Source organism: Acanthopagrus latus, chromosome 11, assembly GCF_904848185.1.
Source record: "Acanthopagrus latus isolate v.2019 chromosome 11, fAcaLat1.1, whole genome shotgun sequence".
NCBI classification, from domain to species: Eukaryota; Metazoa; Chordata; class Actinopteri; order Spariformes; family Sparidae; genus Acanthopagrus; species Acanthopagrus latus.
In genome coordinates, this window is record NC_051049.1 from 28,276,853 (window position 1) to 28,303,212 (window position 26,360).

Consider the following 26,360-nt stretch of genomic DNA (forward strand, 5'->3'; position numbering starts at 1 on the left):
AAGTATTATTGAGACACTCTGGAGAATTAAAGGCCTGCTTTTCCCTTAAACTAAACACCAGAAGTTGTCGGTTTCTTCGTCAGAGTGTAGAGGAGCAGTTAGTCTGTTTAATCTTTCATCAGTATCAGACTGAAGTTGGGCTTTTATGTGGCTTGGCAGGCGGATTTTGTCATTCATTTAAATTCATCTGGAATTGTATCCATTCAGGATCACATTCATATTTTAATCGTGTTCATGTAAAATTCCCTCTCAAGCACTCCGAGGGGAAATTCATAAAAAAACACAGTCAATCAGGCAGGCTTTTTTTTTTTCACTTTCAAAGACGCAACTGGTGCCGTATGAAAGAGTTCTGAAACTGTACGCGTTTGTACCGGTGCGTGTGTGTGTGTGTGTGTGCATGCAAGCAGACGCGTGTGTGTGTGTGTGTCTGTGTGTGAGTGTGTGTTTAAATCATATTTGCACTGGAAATGTTATTCAGCTTCCCTCCAACATCTCTTGCTGAGGGAGATGAGAGGAGCTGACACACAGAATTAAAAATATCTCTCAATAGCACTCCCACACACACACTGCAACCCAACAGGCCCCCCCACACACACACAAGACACATTAACACACAGTCTGCTGCTGAACACTGTCTTTTTGCGTCTCTCTCATGTTTTTCATTTCCCCCTCTTGTGCATATGGATGCATACGTGCAATCTGCTGGCTGTCGAGAGCTTCAAAGCAACAGTATAGTAGGCGTATAAAGACAGATTTAAAAGAATTACTAATTTTTTTTTTCGTTTGGTTTATCATTTGACCCTGTGTTTTCAGCATTTGGATACATGTTAGCATCATGTAAAGATGAAAGAATAAACATGTTTATTGTCGCAAAGTGATACTGTGCAAAACAAGCTCTTTCATTGGCTGTATAAATATGTTGTTTATGCATGTATGAGAGCCAGTTTCTACATTCATCTATTCCTGTTCTCCACAGGAAAAGCATGGAGCTAATTGTGTTTGTATGAATGGCGGCAAGTAGGTTTATTCATGAATGCAAACAACACAGTGGCAGCGGTGGCATCAGCAGTGGCAGCAGTGGCATTAGCGGTGGCAGCAGTGGCAGCAGCAGCAGCGGCAGCAGTGGCAGCAGCGGTGGCAGCAGTGGCAGCAGCAGTGGCAGCAGCGATGGCAGCAGCAGCGGCAGCAGTGGCAGCAGCAGCAGCAGCAGCAGCATCAGCAGTGGCAGCAGTGGCAGCAGCAGTGGCAGCAGCAGCAGCAGCAGCAGTGGCAGCAGCAGTGGCAGCAGCAGTGGCAGCAGCAGCAGCAGCAGTGGCAGCAGCAGTGGCAGCAGCGATGGCAGCAGTGGCAGCAGCAGTGGCAGCAGCGATGGCAGCAGTGGCTGCAGCAGTGGTGGTAGCAGTGGCAGCAGTGGCATCAGCAGTGGCAGCAGCGGCAGCAGCAGTGGCATCAGCGGTGGCAGCAGTGGCATCAGCGGTGGCAGCAGTGGCAGCAGCAGCAGCAGCAGTGGCAGCAGCGGTGGCAGCAGTGGCAGCAGCGGTGGCGGCAGCAGTGGCAGCAGCGGCAGCAGCAGTGGCAGCAGCGGCGGCAGCAGTGGCATCAGCGGTGGCAGCAGCGGTGGCAGCAGTGGCAGCAGCGGTGGCGGCAGCAGCAGTGGCAGCAGCAGCAGCAGCGGTGGCAGCAGCGGCAGCAGCAGTGGCAGCAGCGGCGGCAGCAGTGGCATCAGCGGTGGCAGCAGCGGTGGCAGCAGTGGCAGCAGTGGCGGCAGCAGTGGCAGCAGCAGCAGCAGCAGCAGCATCAGCGGTGGCAGCTGGGGCAGCAGTGGCAGCAGCAGCAGCAGCGGTGGCAGCAGCGGCAGCAGCAGTGGCAGCAGCAGCAGCAGCGGTGGCAGCAGCGGCAGCAGCAGTGGCAGCAGCGGCGGCAGCAGTGGCATCAGCGGTGGCAGCAGCGGTGGCAGCAGTGGCAGCAGTGGTGGCAGCAGTGGCAGCAGCAGCAGCAGCAGCAGCATCAGCGGTGGCAGCAGTGGCAGCAGTGGCAGCAGCAGCAGCAGCAGTGGCATCAGCGGTGGCAGCAGTGGCAGCAGCAGCAGCAGCATCAGCGGCAGCAGCAGTGGCAGCAGCAGCAGCAGCAGTGGCATCAGCGGTGGCAGCAGTGGCAGCAGCAGCAGCAGCAGCATCAGCGGTGGCAGCAGTGGCAGCAGTGGCAGCAGCAGCAGCAGCAGTGGCATCAGCGGTGGCAGCAGTGGCATCAGCGGTGGCAGCAGTGGCAGCAGCAGCAGCAGCAGCAGCATCAGCGGCAGCAGCAGTGGCAGCAGCAGCAGCAGCAGTGGCATCAGCGGTGGCAGCAGCGGTGGCAGCAGTGGCAGCAGTGGCGGCAGCAGTGGCAGCAGCGGCAGCAGCAGTGGCAGCAGCAGCAGCAGCAGCAGTGGCAGCAGCAGCAGCAGCAGCAGCAGCAGCATCAGCGGTGGCAGCGGTGGCAGCAGCAGTGGCAGCTGCAGCTCTCCCTAACCTGGGTGCTGTTTGTCGTACTTGTTCGGGTGTTACTATAGGATGTGTTTACTGTGCTGTACCCCTGAGGAGGTTAACTGATGAGAAGAACATGCAATTTTGTGCGTTTTCGTGGGTCACTTGGATATCTTGCTGACCATTCAGTGCAATCTGGTTTTCTGATCAGCTGCTGTTTGGTGAAGCATCACAGATGAGATACCTCTTCTCTTGAGTGTCTGGGAGTGTAAATCACTTGTGTGGATTCGGGATGGATGCATGTCTCACTTCTATTAGATTTTAGATCAATAATATCCCTTGTCCATCCCCTAGTGGTATGATCAGTTGATGCTAGGAAACAGCCATTCATTTTGCATCTGTTTATAGGCCAGTCAGTGATCATCCTCCCCCATCTCTCTCATCTCTATGAAGGGATGAGACCAAAACATGTTTAACAGTAATTTCTGTATCTGTGTCCATAGGTGTGTTCTCCTTGCCCCTTGCTGTGTCTGTTGTGATGTCAGCTGGTGTTAATAGTGTGTATGTGTGTGTGTGTGTGTGTGTGTGTGTGTGTGTGTGTGTGTGTGTGTGTGTGTGTGTGTGTGCGTGTGTCTGGTGCATATTAACTCCTCCCTGTGTTCCGAGATTGTTATCTCAGTACTGTTTGTTTTCATGTGTGGTGCTGGGGTGGCACCCAGCTCAACTGATTGAATACGAGAGCCCTCGTACTCGTTGTGAAACTCGTCCATTTCCTCACTCTCTGTCTCCTGACCTGGAGCCCCAGGGTCGCCTTGCTCACCTCTTGGCAGAGTCTGATCAGCAGGAGAAGAAGGAGGAGGCTATTTTAGCCCTCCCTTTGGGCCTCGGCCCCACCGATGAAGGAGCCAGCTGGCATTTTGATGCATGGATCCATTCTGCTTTGCCCTCAACCTTTAGAGCCGTCCGTGTAACCAGTAGCACCTGGTATTGACCCTTCCATCTAGAAGAATGAGATTCTTTTTCCAGAGATTCGAGTAACACGTAATTGTCACACTAAAAAGTATGAATAGGTTTCTTTGAAGGTTTCGGGAGCCACCTGCAAATGAAATCCTCAGTATGTCTGTTTGTCGTTTCACATACTCAGTCATGTATTCATCAGTCCAAAACAAGGTGGTTTTTTCAGGTGTCAAAGGTAGACTTGTCCCTGTGGACATTGGTCTCCCCATCAAAACCTCATGAGGACTTTATATATAGGTATGTATTTATTATCTATTTTATTCTATTCAAATCTTCACTTTAATAAACCCATAACTACCCAATGAATTGATCTAATTTAGAGAAAAAAAGGCTTTTTCCCATGACACAATACAGTTACATTGTGTTTTTGTCACGTGACAAGAAGAAAGATGTATCTACTGTGTGGCACTGGAAACCTAAAATAGAATTTATTGTTTGCAAGAGAAAGTAAAATGTATTTAGTAGTCAAGGCAGCTCTTGTATGGACATTCTTGTGACTAAGAAGACAGTAAGGGTGATAACTACTTCCTGTTTTTAGCTCCAACAAACAGATTGAACCCACTCTGCATTTTCAATCATTTGGCATGAGCCTGGAAGTGGCACATAAAATTTAAATGTTGTACAAGCTTCTCTCAAACTAATCAAAACAGGCTCGTCATGGCCCATCGTATCAACTGGACATAACAAAACAAATGGAGCACAACCATTACAGTAAAAACCATCACTGAAAAGCACCCCGCTTATATCATTCACTACTGTATAGTCAGTCAGCTGTATGTTATCAGACGGACAATAGGAAAAGCCATCAGTATACAAGATCAGATCAGAATTTGGTAATGGAGTCTGCATGAGATCTGGTCTGGGAGCTGTGGTGGTTTCAATCTCTAGATCATAGTCCTGTTAAACTTCAAACTCTATGTTAGGGAGAAATGTGGCTGGATTTAGAGGTGGTGAGTGTTTTACAGTGATGTGGGGGCTTGACAAACTGATGGCTTCATAACCTGAACGACTTGCCGCTGTCACGTGTTGCGTTGTGTAGTGGAAGTGTTCAAAATGTGTAGTACTGAATGTGGAACATGTACAACGCAGTCGCCAGCCAGTACAATAGGAGCAGATTTATCTATCATGATTGCAATAGCAGCTACAGGATGGTAATGTATGACAGCCATGTTTCTGCACCAGAATGCCAGAGGCAAACCCGTCCTTTCTCCAGACACAAAAGTGAACTTGCTGTGTGTAGTCCAGCATGCCCAAAACAGGGGCTGATAGTGTCTGATCTTTGTCTGAAAATAGCAGGTACTTCAGAAAAGCCTGAATGGGGTCCAAAATATGATAAAGGGGGTGGCAGTGTGAGAACTTCTGTCAGTTTTAACATAAACAATCCATCTCTCAAGGCTGTCACTGCATGTGTTTGTCTGTCTGTAGTGGCATGTATCAAAGAATGGCATGTTATCACCATCTGATGACTCAAAGCCTGCAGTAACAGTGGCGATGACCTATGTCGGAATTAACCCTTTCCTGGATTAACGTCTGTTGATTTTTTTCAGGCAATTTGATAGACAAAGCACATCCTGGACCCATCAGTAGAAACTGCTCATTTATCAAATGATCTTGTGTGTTTAGATACGGATAGCATACAGGTTTGTACTCTTCTGTAGGATTGACTGCAGCAACACAACAGCAAGTAGCTTACACAACAAATCTCATTCCGTCATATTTAAAGGAAAGTTTTCTGTAATTGTCCTTTCTTCTTCTTCATCGAATTCTTCAGGTCAACTTCATCAGAAGAAAAAGATCTTCACCATCTGATTTTTAAGAAAAACAAACTAAATAAACTCTTCACTTTCGAGACTAAATAACTGTCATGGTGCCCCCCCTACTCCGTCCCTCTGTGTGTCTCTCTAGGCGTGGCAGCAGCAGCAGCAGCAGCAGCAGAGTGGCACACCTGAGTCAGATTAATTCTTCACCCACTGGCTTCATCTACCTGGCCTCTCCACCACTTTGGCACTAGCTCAGTGTATCCCATATGGTGACTTTAGGGTGCTGCTATTTTGTGTTTTCTGTGTTTTTGCCTTTGCGCTCAAGCCCTTCTCTTGGTTTCCTCCTACAGAAATCCCCAGTGCCAAGCAGTTCCTCCAAGCCAGTTCCACTCAACCTTCCTTGCCTGCCCGCCTGCCAGCCAGCCAGCAGCCCCCGTCATCTCATCCACGTCCAGCACCATTTGCTGATAAAATCATTTGCCCACTGCTTCCTGTCCCCGTTATCTGCATTTGGATCCTAGAATTACAATCCTCAACAATAAGTGAACAAACAAACAAAACAACAACACAATCTCATACTGCTTCACTTTGTTTCCATATGGCTGACCATGTTCAAGCAGTGTTCTGGGGATCTTATTTTCTTAAACAGCCTGTACATACAGTTATGGAGAGATTTGCTATTTCTGAGTTTGTATTATAACCTCGCTAATAATGCAAATATCAACTCTGAGTTTTGGATTATCTCTCAATCTAAAAATGCATAAGACCAAGTAAGTTGGTTAAACTCACCTGAATGTTTATGTCTAACAGCACAAAGTGTCTATCAGCCGGGGGAGGCATAGTTTCTCCCTTGATCTAATGTTTCATACTAAGCTGGAGAAATTTCAGACAAATAACCTGGTTGTACACTAGAATTGATATCTATCTCTATCTCTATTTATCTAGCTCTATCTCTCTATCTCTATATATCTGTCTATCTCTGTCTCTATATATCTATCTCTATCTTTATCTCTATATGTCTATCTCTGTATATCTATCTATCTCTATCTCTATATATATCTATCTCTATCTCTATATATCTATCTCTATCTCTATATATCTGTCTATCTCTGTCTCTATATATTTATCTCTATCTCTATATATATATCTATCTCTATCTCTATATATATCTATCTCTATCTCTATATATATCTATCTCTATCTCTATATATCTGTCTATCTCTGTCTCTATATATCTATCTCTATATCTCTATATATCTATCTCTATCTTTATCTCTATATGTCTATCTCTATATATCTATCTCTATCTTTATCTCTATATGTCTATCTCTATATATCTATCTCTATATTTTTATCTCTATCTCTATATATTTATCTCTATCTCTATATTTTTATCTCTATCTCTATATATCTATCTCTATATTTTTATCTCTATCTCTATATATCTATCTCTATATATTTATCTCTATCTCTATATATCTATCTCTATCTTTATCTCTATATGTCTATCTCTATATATCTATCTCTATATATTTATCTCTATCACTATATATCTATCTATCTCTATATATCTATCTCTATATATTCATCTCTATCTCTATATATTTATCTCTATCACTATATATCTATCTATCTCTATATATTTATCTCTATCTCTATATATCCATCTTTATCTCTATATATTTATCTCTATCTCTATATATCCATCTTTATCTCTATATATTTATCTCTATATATCTATTTCTATCTCTACATATCTATCTCTATCTCTATCTCTATCTATCTATCTATCTATCTATCTATCTATCTATCTATCTATCTATCTATCTATCTATCTATCTATCTATCTATCTATCTATCTATCTATCTATCTATCTATCTATCTATCTATCAGATGTCAGTGGGATACCAGTGGTAACAGCAGAAGAAAATGAAGAGGACTCAGAGGCACTGATGACTTACCCTGAAGTAGTTTATACAAACTTGATCAAGGAGGAACAACATCTGTCTGCCCAATGCAATGAAATTCTCTAATTTCAGGTCAAATCTACAGGTCAGAAAGCACCCCTCCCACACATGGCTATCTGTTTAATGACAAGGAAGTGAGAAGTTACTGCATGAGCTTCTCACCTGTGGTCAGGTGAGGAATACAAAGAAAAATCTATCTATGGCAGCAGACAGTAAGTCTGTATGAATATGTTGTTTATACATGCATGAGAGCTGGTTTCTGCATTCATCTATTCCTGTTCTCCACAGACAAAGCATGGAGCTAATTGTGTTTGTATGAATGGCAGCAAGTAGGTTTATTCATGAATGCAAACAACACTGCAGCAGCAGCAGCAGCAGCAGCAGCAGCAGCAGCAGCAGCAGCTTCCTCCTCAGCTCCAGTGAGACCTTCTATCCATGAATGTGCTGAAGATCCCTGTCTGCCAAGTCCTCATTTATCTGTCTCTGTGTATCCCAGCCAATTGGCTGCAATCACACACATGCAGCAACACAACAGCAGGATCTCGCCTGGCCCATCACAGGAGTGCATTACACAATCAAAGCTTCAATCCTGGGGTCACCTGGTTTAGGGTGGTGTCAGACTGGGTCTGACATTTTCAAAGTATATCAAAAATGTATGAATGTACTCACTCCATGCACACACACACACACACACACACACACACACGCACACACACACACACACACACACACACACACACACACACACACACACACGAGAAGTTAATGCATAAGCTTCTCACCTCTGGTCAAGTTAGGAATACAAAGAAAATGGGTACCATAGATAGATTGAAGGTCATCTTACGATTTTTACACAAACAATCAGCCTTGTTTTAGCTTGGTTTGTTGGGCGTCTCTTCTGCAGAAATATCTACAATAGCTTCGACTTGCGACGTTGCAGAGACCATGAGATATAAACTCATAGAGCAGACATCATTTTGACCTTATCCCGACCTTAACATTTATACAGGGTACGTATGACATCGACATCCTATCGTATGAAGACAGAATGTCCTGGGAGAGTCATGTATACATTCGCCCACAATGACTGTTCACAGCTACATGTCTACATACTGGAGTTTGGTGGGAGGGTAGTGTGTTGCTTCGGTCACCTCTGAAGCTTTCATCTGCACCACCCCATCCTTTATGTCAGAGCCTCAATTTGGAGAAATGTCAGTGAGCACAATGAGCCGGCAGGGCAGGGCGCTGTGTCACCACGCCACAGTCAGCTACAAACACATCAGCTGCACTCATCATCTCAAACCACCTGAAAGAAAGTCAGAGAGAGGAGAGAGAGAGAGAGAGAGAGAGAGAGAGAGAGAGAGAGAGCTACGGTGTCAGATTGGGAAACACCTCAGCAGCGTATCAGTCACAACTGCTAGCCTTACTGCCTCTGTTACCATGGTAACGGGGGACTGTCAGGCATCCTGGAGGGAGGGATGGTCCAAAAATCTGCAGCTGTCACTTACTTCAAGATAGAGAGTAATGGAGCTTGTGTGTGTGTGTGTGTGTGTGTGTGTGTGTGTGTGTGTGTGTGTGTTGCTGCTGTATCACTTCACTTCACTGAGAAGATGCTAAAAGATGAGACACTTTGAATGAGCCAGTGGGGATATGAGATGGAAAATAATGCTGCATTTTATGTTCCACAACAACTCAAAGCGGTTCAAGCAGACAGGTTTATTTTGTAAATGGCCGTCTACATAAGGGGAGATTTAAAAAGAGAAAGAGAAGGAAAACAACAAAGACGACTTAAAAGGCAGTTTTGACACATGTAGATGCACCTTCAAAGAAAATAAAGGAAAGTTGGTGTGTTTTTAAGAGTCACTTAAAAGCCTCAATTGGCAATTCTCAGGAGGGACACTATGAATTTGGGTCCAAACCTGGAGAAAAGCAGCTTCACTGAAAGTATTTTGTTTTTGTTTTTTTCCTTTTAGCCCAAAGGTTTAGTTTCCAAAGAGTCAACGACAGAATTACTAATAAACATAGACCCGCTTGTGCCCTGACATCCCTGATACTGAGAAAAGAAAGGGTCCTTTTTTTCACTGTATATTATACTAGAGAACAGTTTTTCAGACTGTATTCAGTCAGTGTGAAGGTGCCTCACCAAGCAGAAAAAATGTGTGTTTTAGATTTATTATTTCATTGCATGTTTAAAAACAGGTAACTTTAATTGACTTTGGACTCCTGCAGGCCTGGACGATGGCAGCCTTATATTGGAGAAAACTGGATATAACTTTGATAGATGTATGGGTGAGGTAGATGGCATAATGTATTGTACGCAGAGTGTACAGATTGCTGTGTTTCCATGTATTTTTTAGGTTTGTTTTCTGATGTGTTCCTATCATATTTATTTGTGAAATATGTGAAGATGATTAAAAGGATTATAGTTTTTTGTAAAATAAACATCTTGTTGAGTTTCTGTTTTCAAGTGGTCTCTAATGAACACGATTTCCTACGAGGCCCAGAGGGTGTGAGTTCATGGCAAGTCGAGGGCTCACAGTTTGTTCAGACATGTCTGTAATAACAACAGCATAGAGAAGAGATAACAACTCAAATTTTGGAAGATTGAGTTAAGACAAGCAGTTTGATGCTTATTTTGGTATCTCAAGGCTTCAGGACACTAGTATTATGCAAGATGAGCTGTATGGGGCCTTTTCAGTTTTTTTTTAAATTTTTGTTTTCTACATTGAAAACAAGTCCCCAGCTACATCAGTTGTTTAGGAGAATGCTATAATGCTGTTTTGTTGTGAAGCTTCAGAAATGTTTTGTAGACAAAGAAACTTCACCTTACTGGGGTTGAAATTGGGGTTAAAATATAATCACTGCATGTCATTTTTGGATGAACTTATTAGGGCTGTCAACGAATAATCTAAATTCGAATATATACTCGAATATTTAAAAAGAAAAACGAGATTCGATTGTGAAAATTAATATTTGACTGTGGAAAAAAAACACATCAGCAGCTGCTTTGCGAGTAGGCACAAAGCATGACGGGTCAGGGACAGGTCACAGGAGTCGCACTTGCATAGTGTCACTCACTGCTGAAAGTGAGACGTTACAAAAACCGGAGAAGCAGATGGCTGAGAGGGAATAAATAAATAAATAAATAAATAAATAAATAAATAAATAAATACACAGGTAAGTGATATTTATAGACAGATTTGGAGCTATAAAGCTATAAATCTTCAGACTTCAATTGTCAGACTTAATCAGAGTGCAAGAGCTCTTTTCACTCTGAACCAGCAGACAAAATCTTATCAATGTCTCCTCAGATGAGGTCAGATTGTCTCTCTTTCTTTCACTGTTGTGATGTCCACTCTGCAGCATATTGATTTAAAGCACGCTGGACGATAGTAGATATTGACCACATAGTAATTGACTGTGTGCATGTAGAGACTTTTTGTCAGGAGGAATGTCGTCTTCATTGATGAGCTGGTCCATTGAGATCTTAGCGATCTGACGCACACGTGCAACAAAAAGTGAGGTCATTGGTCAGGACATAGAGAGGAAGCCTGCATTTTTCTTCTGAAGGTACGTTTTTGCATTAAAGAGGAGCTTCTTTAGCCTGTTATTTTGATAATCATGTGAATCCTCGATTGTTTTTCAGTTCTAGCTGACAGATCTACATGTCCTTTGCTTGAGATATTTCTGGATGGCAAATCGGGCAATGTGGTCAACTGCCATGGAGCCTTCATCGTCCTTATTCTGTAGTATTTGAGTTAACTGTGTTTTTTCTTGGCATTGTCAGAATAAATACAACTAAAACACTCTGATCTAATAAGAACCAAGGTATTTGTTGATTGTATTGGATTAGCTTCAACTGTAGCAGTTACTAATCTCCCTAGGATCCACACCAAGTGTAAATCGACCCTTTGGTTTGTGGACTCCCATTATAAAGTCTCAGGTTTTGTGTTTCGGATAAGCCATCTTGGTTTATTGGGGCTAAAAGTGATCATATTTGGGAGAGAGGGTGGACCTAGGGAGGATATCCTGACTGGATCTGACTGGGAAACCAAGGAAAATATCAGCCGCAAAGTTGCCCACGTGCTAAACCATACCCTGATGGATCGCCAGCATCACTCTAAATGGGATCAGAAAAAATGCTCTCAGCTAAATTCATCTTAACTCTGTTAACTGTGTATTTTGTCAAATGAATAACATATATTATATGAGTGTAGGGAGGCAATGTAGTTATGTAGTTATTAATCATAAATGCCTACATTTATAGATGATTGAGTAGCAGCCACACACTAGCTCCATCCATCCATCCATTTTCTTCCACTTATCCGGGGCCGGGTCGCGGGGGCAGCTGTCTGAGCAGGGACACCCAGGCTTCCCTTTCACATGTCTATTATTAAAGAAGCACTCTGTTGTCTTTGAATAAAAAATCAAACTGAGAATGTTCCTACAGTATTTACAATATTCATGATGTACTAATACACTCTCCAAAATATTTATCTTTCCATCAATGAATAAACAAGCTGTTCTCAGAGGAAAATAAGGTCCCCAGAACACTGTTTGAGGCTAGAAGGATGGCAGGGTCCATCACATATAAACAAAGAACAGTATAAAATTGCGTTGTCCTTTAAGGTCAGTTTGTTTATTCAGTCATGAAACAAAGAGAGATTTAGTTTGTTTAGGCAGAAAAAGATATTTCTCTTCTGATTACAATTTCTTCCCCAAAAACTACAGAGTGCACCTTAAACATGATTTTAACATAACACACACCATTTAACATTTCTAACACAATGGTGATTGTCAAAGCCAGTTAATGCAACACTCCTACATGAAACTAGTCACTGAGACTACAAACTCATCATCTGTTCACTGCGGTGATGAATCAAGTGAGAAGCAGGGTTTTCTTTTTCTCATAAGTTACATACAATCTGACTTGAAACCAGTGCAGTTGTCCTCTGCTGGCCATTAGAAAGAATGCAAGTTGGACATGCATTTTCACCTGAGCTTTGCTTCTCAGGCCTGGAAATAAACATAATGAAAGTGGGGTTACCACACAACAAACCTGGGCCCATATAATATTCCAGCATGGACTCAAGCCACACAGGTGGGGTTCATAAAACTTATTTATGCTGTGGGTGAAACCTGTAAACCTCTTTGTGTGATACTGTATTCAAATGAGTATTGTCATCAATATGTGTTCTTCTCTCTGTTGTCCCAATATATCCCAAATGTGATAATGACATTGAGAAGGATACACATGGATATGTCACAATGTCACCTTTCTGCAGGTCGAAGCTTTAAGGGGAATGTTATGATGAAGCAAATGTACATAAAGTATAGATTGGTGTAGTCTGTAGTCGTAAAATCTGGAAATCAATTAGCATTTCTGCACATCTGGTTCCCTTGCCTCAATGTCTATAAGTTTACTGAATGGGTTTTCATTACATGTCTGAAAAAAATTAGGTGTGCTGTTAACACAGACTGAAGAAATTCAGACAGTGGTGGGGATGTTGAAGTCATGTGACCGTGATGTAGTCTGTTTGTAGCCTAACATTAGCTTTTTACTGCTAGAGGTTTAATTCACACTTCGAAAATCACAAAAGTGGTGTTCATCTATGAAGATTATCTTGATATCTACACCACTCCATATGTGCACATATAATGTACATGCACATAAAAACTTCCTATTGTACTTGACTGGTCCTCATGTCAGCTCCTAAAGTGAAACTTTGCAAGTTTTACACATTAAAATTCCTCCAGTGATGTCACACAGTAGCTAAGGTGCTGGCTGTCAACGGAACTCCACCCGTCTACCTCTAAACGGTGATCAGACCACACGCCCCAGCACGAGCACTTCCCTCTACTACATCAGCTGGCCGACTGGTACCCCCACCGCTGGGAGCAAACAAAGCCCACTCAGCAAAGTCGCGACTCTTTTTGTTCTGGCACCTCAGTGGTGGAACAAGCTCCTGACTGATGTCAGGACAGCGGAATCACTCTTCCACAATCTTCAACAAAAGACTCAAGACTCATTTTTTTCAGACTTCGTCTCGAACTAGACATAGCATTAAATGTGACAAATGTACTTATTGCAACTTGCTTTGGACGAAAGCGTCTGCTAAATGCCCTAAATCTAATGAATAATATAATAAATGTAATGTTGATGCATTGTGGGTAACGTAGGCAACAGGTCTGGAAAAGGGAGAAGAACGTGTGGGATAAAAATGACTACCCCTGTTCCTGCTCGTTTGTTTTTACCTGGTGCCTTCATTACCCACTTTGCCACTGAGTGACATCACTGGAGGCAGTTTATCAGATTACATGCAGCTTCCTCTGGAGCCACAAATAACACTTTAAACTACTTCTTTTTCACATATTCAGTAGTACTCCCGGAGACCTGTAAACACACTTTAATATGTAAGATGGAGTCACCCTTTAATATGACATCATGAAAGCATTCCTATTTCGAAATATGTACACCACAATCTAATTTCTCCTTCCTGATATGTAATTCTAAGTCACTGTACATTTACCTTCATTCTGTAATGACTGCATATTTGTGTTGCCTTCACTGTCTCTGTCCCTGCTTTTAACATGTGATGTTATCATTTTAATGTGTTCTGTATCTACCACATTGTTGACTTGAGGTGAAAACTCCCGTTCAAAATATATCACTTATGTGTGAAAACATATACATAATATATCGAGTCTCCTTCCACACTCTGGATAGGAGCTTCACATTTGTGGACATCCTGAAGCTCTCTGGTCGTTAGATTCCTATGTAACATGTGTTTGTCTTTTCTTAGACCGTATTTTTTTTTTTTTGCTGCTGCAGTTGCTGCTATTTTCAGCACCCCTCCTTTATATTTCCCACACTCTCGCATATTTTAACTCAGTTCTACTAAATGACTCTTCTTGCACATATGTGTCATTCTCTGGCGATACCGAATGATTCTCCCCACTCATTCTGTCAATATTTGTTCTGCAGCGACAGAATGTTTCAAATTCAGCCTGAAGTAAAATCTCTTATTAAAAAAAAAATAAAAAATCCACATGGTTATAGAAAAAGAAAGGCAGAAAATGTGCACGCGTGCATGCCCAAACTGCGCAAACATGCTCTCCACCACAACAACGGTGCATCACATTTTAAGATGCGCGTCATCATTCTTACATTTTCACGTTTAATTCGGGAAGAGGAGCGCTATTTTTAGCTTTACCTTCTGTCTCTAACGCGTGTGTTGCCGTTCGTTCTCTGTGTGAAGCGAGCGCTTGGCTCTGCAATTAAACATGCGAGGGGAAGAAATGCGGGGAAAGACCAAATTGTTGCTAAATTGGACCATCCACCGGTGCAGCTGGTCTATTTTTAGCTGGGAACTACATCAGCTCTGACTGCAGACATTGTGAGGGGAAATCACCAGCGCTGTTTTGCTGCTGTCTTCACCCAAGCAGCTGACATGTCACTCCGGCAAATTGAGGCAGGAGAAGGACGCACACACTCGAATATCATATCTACTGTGTGTGTGTGCGCGCGCGCGTGCGTGTGTGTTTGTTTTTTTTGTGTGCGTCTCAGGGGCGCGCAAGAGAAAGTAAATCCAGAGAAATTAATGTCAGGGGATGTTTAGGGTGACTGAGCTATACCACCATGGGTCCCGTCAGGGCGCACGAACACCGGTAACCCAGTCCGAGGCACCGCAGGAGGTCCACGAGACAGACAGAGTCAGAGAGACATGCAAACACACACACACACACACACACACACACACACACACACACACACACACACACACACACACACACACTGAGAGAGAGCGAGAGAGAGAGAGAGAGAGAGAGAGAGAGGGAGAGAGAGAGAGAGAGCTGCACATTGGTCGGGCTACTTTCCTGACGACACACCAACAGCCGTCAACCTGTGGAGAGGGCGCGCACGGTGCTGCTGCCTCCTCTCTGCCACCCTCTCCCCTCTGACACCGAGCCCCGTAGCCTCCAGGACGCATGAACTGGGAGAGGGTGCCGGTTCGATTCCCGACGGAGGAGAGGAAAGCGAAAAGTTGAGGGGCTCGCGCGCCATCCCCGCTTCATGAATGGCCGGAACATGGAGGAGGCGCCATTCGAAAGAGTCAAGACCCGGCGGAGAAAGGGTCACTGCCCGGCCGGTGCGCGGCTGGGTGCCATCGCCTGCGAGGACGAGTTCAACAGCCAGGAGCTCGAGGCTCTCTTCCAGAACTACAACCTGAAGCTGGAGCAGACCGCCACCCTCAAGGCGCTGGCGGTGCTCATCGTGGCCGCGTCGTCGCTGTCCCTGGTGGAGCTGCTGTCCAGCCCGCGCCTCACCTTGTCCAAGGGCTCCTACCCGGTGCACTGCGTGGTGTTCCTGTCGCTGTTCATCGTCACCAACGTCAAGTACCTGCAGGTGACGCAGCTGCAGCAGATCGCGAAGCTGGCGCTGCTCTTCAGCTTCACCTTTGCGCTGCTCTGCTGCCCGTTCCCGCTGGCGCTCGGCACGTCGGAGCTGGTGAGCGCCGCTGCCCCTGAGCAAGGCGTGTGGCAGCTCATGCTGGTCACCCTCGTGGCTTACGTGCTGCTGCCGGTGCGGACGCTGCTGGCCGTGCTGTTCGGGGTGATGCTGGCTGCATCCCACTTCATTGTCATAGCGACGTCGGTCACGGGGCGGAAACAGTGGCTGTGGAGACCGGTGAGTGCTGCACCTGCAACCAACCACATGCTTAGAGAGCAGTTTCACTCCTCAGCCATCATCTCATCACACAGGGAGTAGACTGAGCCGCACTTCTACCACAGCCCAGGTACCTTTGAGCAGCTGCCCCAGTGAGTCAGCCTGTATTTGTGCTCTGAGGCTCGCAGCTGGGCTGTAAAGTTACTGGATGAATGAGAAGAGGCGTGCTTACTCACCCGACTTCCCCTGGAGAGGGAGGGTTAAAAACAGCCCCAGTGCTCGATTTTAACTCCAGGATACTGGAGTTGTAAAAAGAGTTTCACTTTAGCGCTCAGCCGTAATGAAGCAGGAAGAGCTGTCCAGCTGCTGGTGCTGAAACACACACACACACACACACACACACACACACACACACACACACACACACACACACACACACACACACACACACACAGAGCACTTCCCAAACTGGTCTGTGTGACCCAGATGTAGGCAGAAGTGAGGACTTTAATATGTAGGAGGTGTTTCCCCACCTCAACATCTTGTTGGAATATGTTTTCTGAAATATTTCTGGTCCTGAAAAAAAATAACAAAAAAACAAAAAACAGTTCCAGCCTCTCTGACCTCTAAAATGAAGCTGTGTCTACTTGACCCCTCCTCAGGTCACACATGTCATCAGGCTACCAGTTCAACCACAAACATCCTCTTCAAAAGTTTTCTTTTGAAACTTTAAGGAGCCTTAAGGGAGACAAAATCAAACATCATGATACTTTTGATCAAATACCTTCAATAGTGTGACAATATTGTGGGATGACTGTTAGCAATAATAGTTAGAATCGGTCAGTAATGTGGTTGTAATGACACGACAAGAATTAGAACAAGTTGAATAGTTCAGAAAATGACATCATGTTACTGTTCTACAGCCTTTAAAACCAGGACAAGACAGCACATGTCAGATCTTGATATAATGACATCAAAAACTGAAGAAATGACTCAAATCCTGTTAATGTTTAAACATCGGTATATTGCACAGATGTACTGTGATTCCTATGAGATTGACAAACTCACTTCATTAGCAGTAAGGCATTTCCACCCACTTTGGCTTGTGACTCGTTAACATCAGAGCATTGTCTACTCGCACCATTTCTAGGGGCCTTAGAAGTAGAGCTGCAACCAATAACTGATTAATCCATAAGTTGATCAAAAGAAAATCACCCACTCTTGATAATCATTTTTTCAAGCAGCAATGTCAAACACTGTCTGGTTCCAGCAGAGGATTTGCTGTTTCTTTGTCATTCGTAACCGTGAATAAAGAGTCTTTGAGTTTTGGACTGTTCAGTGGACATAGGAAGCAATTTGAAAACTTCACTCTGAGAAATTGTTTTTTTTGTTTTTTTTAATCATAACCGATACAGCCCGACTGTTCACAGATTTATCAGATTTATCAGTATTGGTGTATATATTGTCCAATATGCACTCATATCAACCCTTTTCTTTTAGATACTGATGCAGAAAAAGATGCTTGGGGTTCCCAGTGAAGTTTATGTTTTCAGTGCACTGATTTAATGTCAGACAGTGACGGTCATTGTTAAACTGCAGGATGTGCTTCCTCTGTTGCATATCTTTGTCACAAGTGTTTGATAACCACATTTGCAGGTTTAATGCAAAACATTTGCGCATATCTACCGATACATACACATTATGATTTTGAAGTAATCAAATATCGGTCAGGCTCTCCTAAACAGTTAATCAAGAAATTAATCAGCAGCCTCATTGATAATGCAAATAATTCTTAGTTGCAGCCCAATTTAGGAGATAAAACTACCCAGCAATCTACAAGCAAAATGGCACCAATTAGATGCAGAGCACAAATATGCTTTTCTTGTTAATCATGTCACAGTCCCTCAGGTTTATCATCAGACCCCTCTCTGCCAACCCTGTTGTTGGGAACACTACACTTTCACCTTTAACTATTTCAGCCAAATTACCTGAATAAATGTAGACAACATGCGATTGTGTAAAACACGTATATGTTGAAATCATTTTTGTGTCCAACTTTACATCTCTGGGTTTAATTTCCAATTTTATGTTGTGACAATGTTGTGCTCATGCTCTGGCAAGATTTAGGCACAAAAACCCCACTTTGTTGGATGAGGGTGAGGAAAAGAACGTGTTTGGCTTAGAAATAAATGTACCACAAACACAGCTGTAAAATATTGGAACACCATCTAGAATGCTGGCCACTTTTGGCCATCCCCATCACCTCCTCCTCATCAGCTCATATACATATAATGTAAATGTGATATGGCACATATGGTAGAAATGTTGATACAACATTTATAAATCAAATTTGAACATATTTGTGTTCAGGAATGGAATTAAATGCCAACATTTAATTTTGGATTTTACATTGGACTGAGTGTGTCTTTACAGTCAGAGCCAGACAGAAGTCTTCTTTGTGAAGTGGTGTTTTTCTGGTCAACATAAAGAGGAAATGTATCAACCATCTGGCTGTGCTGGATTAGAGTGTTTCCTCGACCTTTCACCTCTGACCTTTTAGGAATCGACGGCACAGACGGGCTGCAGAGGTTATCATCCAAATGAAGTGTTGGGCCTGATCAATAGTCTCTGATCACTGACCAGTAATACACTTTGTCTGTCAGCCGCTCCGCTGTCCAGCTTTGATTCTTTAAGTCATACCTACGACTCATGCTGCAGTTACAATGCTGACCTTGATTTCTGCCATTCAATCCATCCTGTGGATTAATCAAGGATTGTGAAGTCTAATCTAACCACGATGTATGATTGCACACACAAACACACATATGGACACGTGTGTTCCTTCGGGCTCACGCGCGCGCACGCAGTATGTCGACGCTGCCAGCTCTGTTTGGCATGTCTGTTCTTGTTTGTGTGCAGCTGGTGGCCAACGCGGTGCTGTTTACCAGCGTCAACTTGTCGGGGGTGTTTGTGAGGATTCTCACCGAGCGCACCCAGAGGAAAGTCTTCCTGCAAGCCCGCAACTGCATCGAGGAGAGGCTGCGACTGGAGGATGAGAACGAGAAACAGGTGAGGCGTGAATCTGCACACACACACACACAGAAAAATGCACAGAAGGATTGAAAACAACAGAATGAGAGCAAGATGACAAGGACATGTATCCACACTTGTCGAGCGCGTATGTTGTGAAATCTTCTCAGCCTCTTGAGAAGTTTTTTTTCTTCTCTTTTTTTTAAAAAAAGGTTTCAGGTGCCAGTGTATTCTAACAACCGGCCCACAGGCACGCAGTAACTATGACAGCAGCTATTTAAGGAGAGAACAATTACTGTGGCACATGCACTGGCGCCACACATTCCACCCCCTCTGTGCACACCTACATGGAGCGATTTAACAAAGGCGCAATCAGGCAACTTCAACACACAGAAACACTTGGTTATGCGCCGCACCCTGCTCATCCGCCATGTACACGAAACCCACCCACACCGGTTGTTAAATGGACAATTAATTATCCCGTGTATGTACTATGCCTCCGTGCACGGCTCACCTTCGTTATGCACAACATTCGCAAAGTGCACACGCACACTTAGCACCTGTTCTTTGTAGATTAGATGATGATATGCTGTGTTTTCCCCGGCAGTAACAGGCTCCCTTCTGACAGGTAATTACACAAGCAGATTGCTTTCATGGCCTCCCTACTCCAGTAAAGGTCACAGTTTATCTGGGTGAGTGAAACACACACAGACCCCCTGATTGGGATCTATCAGTGGCCAGCTAGCAGCCTGCAACCATGCCGCCGCGGATGCACTCACAAACATCTCAGATTTGGATTTCAGCCTCTGTCTCTGGTTATTGCTCGGGTGTTTGCTCAGGGCTTTTGCCTTGAGTCAGATCCATAGGTTGTATTGATTCCTGACATGTGTAGGCTGTACATCTGGGTGGTACAATTGACTCCTCAGTTCAATAGCAATCTCTGAAGCCCAAAGCGATGCGTAGTTTCCTCTTGACTCATGTGAGCTGTTCAGGAACACTAGTCACGGCAGATAGACGGGAAAATGTATACATAATGTGGATAAAAGCTCCAAGAAAAAGGTTGTATTCATGGTCATGACCCTGACTTGAAGTGATTAATACAAATGTTGTCTGATCTGCCAAATCCATGGTGAAGAATCAGTTACATTAATGCAGCTAAAAAAACTCAGTCAAGGATAACGGGAAGGTCAAAGGTCACCATCCAGCCCATCCTCTTCCCTAAGAGGTTCTGTGGTATGTGCCATAACAATGTCAACTAACCACCAGAGAGTCATGTGTTCAGTCTTTGTTTTTCAGTTGTCATCATCTTCATTACATCCATTTCCTTTAGTCATAAACAGCTTCCTGTTATCACATGATTGAATTTCAAGTCATTTAGATGGCAACTGAGCAAACTCCATCTGCTGCTCAAAACTGGAAGATACAACCAACCGCCCCAATAAAACCTAGGTAAACCTTTGATTATGGTATTTTTTTCAAAGTTTACCAGAGCGTCATATGGTCACAGCTTGGTCAGGTCTGGGAAAACATCAGGATTTGGGTTAACTCTGGGTAACTTTAGTTACAAACATGGCTACATTACCAGAGAAATGTATGCTCAGTTATGCACAGTATGCAACATCAGTATGTAGAAAATAAAACAAACTCAGCACTGACTTCTTTGGCCCTCTCCCTGTCTTATCCTTTACTACTTCTCCTCACTTCCTCCTTTGCAGCTGTAATAATTACAACAGTCACCAGAGCTCACCCCCTCAAAACAAACGTAAATATGTATTGTATTAAGCTGCTTGCATTTTTGACTGGCGAGGACAGCCTCGTCTTTCTGCTCCAACACGCCTGATCGATCCGATCAGCTCTTCCTCCTGTGGTTCATTTGAATCAGGTGTGCCGGGTTAGAGAAACACCTGTTATAAGTAGGGATCATTGCACATTTTCTACTCTTTCCACATCCCTGTTGTCTCATTTATGGGTTTTTTTCTTCCTTCGTCCTGATGAAACATTGAACCATTTTCCACAGTCTGAATTCCTTCAGTTTCAAATTGTCACATTTTTTATGGAATTTCCCCTTCTTGGAAAATCCAGAAGACAGGAAATCTTCATGTTAATGTGAGAGCGAGGTGAGCCAGTGGTTCATGAATAAACCACTACCAGGAGAGTCGCAGTCAAACACAGCGAATTAGACCTGAGACAGAGCAGAGAAATTACAATCTTTGATGTGCAATTACAATATGTTCGGGGGAGAGAAATGGAAGTGATTAATAAAGCAGGTAAATTAACAATCTTATTAAAACAACCACACTCCACACTTAGGTTATGGGGAGTTTTTTTTTACTCCTGACACACACATTTACAAGTGCAAAACACCCTGACACACACTCACATCAGTAAGTATGAGTGTTTCTAAAAGCTGCTCTCCACCGTAGCTTCCTACTCTCAGCTGAGGAGCAGTTGTGTGAATGGATGTAATGTGAAACAGTGTCGGAGGAAAACACAGGAGAGCCCCGGCTGCTTTTATAACCCTGTCTCTCAACAGCCATTCAGCTGAGAAGCCTGATGATTCATCGTGCATTCACAACTGTTTGACATCCTGCTGGAGTCGGACTTCATGCTGCTGTAACTGAGACGATTCACACAAACAGAAACACTCCGATGTGTGTAACTACTACTTCAGACTGGCGCTGAACACATTCAGCTGATTAATAGATTTAACTGAAAACGATTCTGATCATGCATTAATCCCATTGGAGTTACACATTTCAGTTCGGGCTTCTCAAATGTGAAGCTCAGCATTCGCTCTGGATGATTCTGCACCACATGATTTACAACAGTAGTATATCTTTATAGACAATAAAAGACTGGATGTGACTGTAGAAGAAGGCAGGAGTTTTTGTGTTCACAGTCGAGCAATTAATCTTACAAGTAATCCTGTGAAAAATGCGTAAAAGTAAAAGTACTATTTGAATTCTTCCACTTTTTGATGACTTTTCTAGCAAATGTTTTGCAATTAAGCTGAAAAGACCCGAAACATACATATCAACTAGGCGGTGTAAGCTTGAAATCGGTAGTCAACAGTCATCATTTGATCTGCAATCAAACTGTGCACAAATTCTGTTTCTGTGCGTCTTCTTGATCTGCAGAAATGTCTTCTTCTGGCATAGTTCAGGAGAACAGGTCTGCAATGCAGCTGGGACAAGAAGAACATATCCAGATGTTTCCCTTTGATTAACACAGTTAATTTGATCATAAGTGACTAAAATGAGTTACAATTACATTATTTTATCATTTTATTAGGCCTACACAATGCTATTAAAACGGGCCTGCATAAAACAGCTCCCCTCTTGTTTAAATTACAACAGTGTTCCAGTTATTGTAGAAAGGATTTTAAAAACAACAATACTGGATGTAGAAATACGTCATCAAAAAAAGATTTGTAGAATCATCCAATGTTAACATTTGTGTTGATTTGATTGGACGGTTTGCTGCTTTTCTCTGTTTTGAATCACCGTAAATTACAAATTTTAAGTTTTACACTGTTGGTTAGACATAAGCATACATTTAAAGACATCTCGGGATCACAGAAATGCACACTGCACAACATTACATCAAATGATTGATAGGAAATGTATTCATAGGTAAATGAATATTACTAGTTTGACAGTGTTGTAAAATGGCAGCAAAACATCAAATATGAGATGTGGGAACCAGTGAATGTTGAGGAATGTTGTTTAACAGACATTATCAATTAATCAGTTCCAGAAACTGGAGAACTAATGGTTGAGTTAAAAAAGAGTGTTTTTCATGTCTTGTTTCTAAGCTCATCTGGAGGGTCTGGATGTTTACAGCAGAGCAAAGAACAGAACACAAACACACAGCGTGTACATTTATGTCCTCCCAGTTTAAACTTCTGACGTTGCCTCCTCTTCTGTTTTAACCCCTCCCTCCTCAGGAACGTCTGCTAATGAGCCTACTGCCCAGGAATGTTGCCATGGAGATGAAGGAGGACTTCCTGAAGCCGCCTGAGCGGATCTTTCACAAGATCTACATCCAGCGTCATGACAATGTCAGGTACGGGGGGGTGTCATGACAACAGCGGGCCGCAGAGGTGTGTGGAGGGGCTGCAGTGTTTTGATCCAGGTGTTACCTGCTGTGACGTCAAGGTCAAGAATAGAAGGAGAGCAATTAAGATCAGCTATTAACACAGACACAGTCAAACTACATGAGGGTGAGGAGGAGGCAGAACTGTTGTCTGTGCAGCAGATCAGAGACCTTCCTCTGTCTCATCTCATGTTTGTGGTGTTTGATTTCTGAATCTGCATCAGAAATGGAGCTAAGCATTGATTATATTTTATTGAGCGTTAAACTCTTGAAATATGTTCCATGAGAAGCACTGTAGCAGCTAAAAGGAGGCTCTCTTTTTATAATCTTTACTCAAGATCCGTTTACTCACTTTCACTTACTTCATCTCCTCAGTGAGTGAGGTGCAGACTGCTATTTTATTTTCTCAACTATCTGTCTTAGAAAGATTTTTCCAGTTTTCACAAAAATGCTCTCCTGAAACAAGCCCTTGTAGTATTTTGATGTCACTTTGGGAGAGTTTAGAATTTGAGAAAAAGACAGACATTTGAGTAATGCTTATTTCTATTTTAAGAAACAGAAATAGGCCTGGGCGATATTGCTGAAAAGTCAATGACGATAGTGAAGTTTTATATCGGAGGACATCGATAATTATTGGTAATTTTTAACTACCTGCTCTATTATTTGTCATTTTGTTCTTTTGTTTGTTGGACCTTATTTTCCTCTGAAGGCAGCTTGTTTGTTCAGTTATGGAAACAAAATACTACTGAGTTTGTATTATTACTGTATTAATATCCATGATATTGAAATTCTGAGAAAGGCTGAGAATTTTTTTCTCCAAAATTACACAATGCCCATCTAACTACTTTATCAAAGCGCCTAGGTTATATATATATATATATATATATATATATATATATATATATATATATATATATATATATATATATATATATATATACACAGGTAAACACACCAACCACTTTAGTCGCAGCTGCAGTGTCTCTGGGCTCAGGGGTAGATCCAAGTGGCGGAGCAGTGGCAGGGCAGTCCACCTTGACTTAACATTAATGAACTGACTAGATGATGATGGAAACAACTGTCGCAATAACTTAGTACATTTATAAAAAACAAGTATTTTATTGATGACTGATGATTTAACCATCTATGTCAGGTTGGGGTAAAAAGGGGAAAACTATGGAAGGAGAGGGTGGACCCAAACGCAGATACACACGGGAGTCAAAGTTAACGTGGAACAAAAAGCGAGCTTTAATAAAGCAAAAGCCGAAAACAAGAAAAAGCCAAGGCAGACAAAACAGGACAAAACGCAAAGTAACAACTGAAACAACCAGGCAAAGTAGCAACTAAACAGCAAGACAAAGTACAAAGAAAAAATCAAAGTTCAACTTAAACAGGAAAATCTTGAAACCAAAACATACCAAACCGGGGCAGGAGCACGAACAAGAACATGGACAAGAGCATGAACAGGAGCGTGGACAAGAGACAGAAAACAGCAAACAGAAAGCAATGACCAGACAAAGAGTGAGGGAAACACAGAGACTAAATACACAGACACTAATGACATGACGAGGCACAGGTGAGGAGAGAGAGGAGGAAGGAAGCCAGGTGAGATAACGAGGGGGAGGAGCACAGAGGAACAGACCAGGAGGGAACAAGACAACAGACAGAGGGAGCCAGAGGGGAGAACATAGGAGAAACTTAAAGGACACATGAGGGCATGGAAATTCAAACACATGACACACAAGACATGGAAAAAACACAACACAAGACAAGATACAAGGATGTAAATCAACAAGAAACCAAAAACCAGACACAAGAACAAACAAAAACAAGAGTCCTGACAATCTAACCATTGTCTGTAACCGCTTTATCCCTTTTATGGGGTCATCGTTTTTGTTTTTTTTTTGTTCTTTTTTTTGCTGAGCCAGTCCCAGCTGTCTCAGGGCGAGGGCAGGGTACACCCTGGACAAGTCGCCAGCCCATCGCATGGCCCTCACTGATGGCGGAGGCCGCCATGCAAGATGCCAGATGCACATCAGGAGCAATTTGGGGTTCAGTATCTTGCTCAAGGACACTTTGACATGCAGCTGAACTCATTTGAACCAGCGACCTTCTGATCACTAGCTGACCTGCTCTACCCGCTGAGCTACAGCTCCCCCACAATGATTTGTTATTAATGTAATTTCTTTGAAAAACACCAATTTGACAGTTTTCGCTGATTCATCCCAGTTCATGGATTTTTTTTAGGTTGAATCTTTTTTGTATTTTTTACTTGCAGTTGCACATGACAAGAAATGTGATGATCCCTCTTTGGTTCTGAGCTGCAGTGACACACGTTTTTTCATTCATCCATCATTATTTGAGGCCCTGTCCATGTAAATTTTATCAGCCCTTTTCAGCCGCCACCTCTGTTGCACTCGTAATAGAGAAAATATTACAGAGCGTGAGAACCTGGCAGACTTTGAGCTGATTACATTCCAACGAGGTAGTAAAGAGAAGCCGAGAGCTGTATCAGTGCTGTTGAGTGTGGGAGTGGAGGGCTAGGTAGCATGTCAATAGCAGCCCTGTCAAGAGACAGTCCTCTCCACTCTCTGACTCCCTCTCTTTCTCTCTCTCTCTTTGTCTGTTGCTCGGCTCCCACACTCAGCCTCAGCTCGGGAACATCACCTCCCGTTCGCCAGGCTCGATGCCGCGCTGGCACTCGGCCAAACATCACGCTGCTGCACCCAGCAAGCCAGCTCCCGCTCGTCTCCAGGGAGCTGCTACAAACACACATTCTCATCCGAGCACATGGCAGTGAAAAAAAAAAAAAAAAAACCCATAAACATCAGCTTCATTTTGCTGAGCAGGGGCGTGACATGATGTAGCCTCGAGAACGTTTGATCGCATATCTATTTAGCTCTGCTCCCTCTCTCCCCCTCTGCCCTCCTCTCACCTTCTTCTCCTCACCCACTACGCACCGGCAGGAGCTGCAGAACAGCGCCATTCAAAGACAAATCACACAACAGCGCTCTTCTGTCGTGATCCCGGCTTTACATACATCAGGATCCTCAGCAGCTATACTGCGCTGCCAAAAAGAGCAGCGCAGTCACGATGCAGAGGAAGGCCCCTCTTAGAGATCGGTTACAAACCTCAGTACAAAACCTCATTCCCAGGATGCCATATAGCCACATTTGGGCTGGTAAAGTGTACCGAGCTGCAACAAAGTGATAAAAACAAGAAAATGTAGGCAGAGGGCTGCAAGGTGTCTGCAGATATGAGATACTAACATGCCTTTTCTCCCAGTGTCCCTCTTTGTTTCCATCCTCTTTAGTATTTTACATTTTACATTGTTTCGTTTGCTATGTCTTCCTGTGCAAG

At 43.3% G+C, this 26,360-nt stretch overlaps 1 protein-coding gene across 2 annotated transcripts in view; it reads left to right on the forward strand.

Moving 5' to 3' along the window:
- Positions 1-15,003: 15,003 nt before the first annotated feature.
- LOC119027991 (adenylate cyclase type 1-like) overlaps positions 15,004-26,360 on the forward strand; it is a 48,525-nt gene continuing 37,168 nt past the window's right edge. The window contains exons 1-3 of one of the 2 annotated variants that reach the window (XM_037113443.1): positions 15,004-15,896; positions 18,795-18,944; positions 22,852-22,970. In XM_037113443.1, coding sequence (XP_036969338.1) covers positions 15,282-15,896; positions 18,795-18,944; positions 22,852-22,970 — 884 coding nt within the window. In that variant the 5' untranslated portion in view covers positions 15,004-15,281. The remainder of the gene's footprint in view (positions 15,897-18,794; positions 18,945-22,851; positions 22,971-26,360) is intronic. The other variant, XM_037113444.1, reaches the window with a different exon arrangement.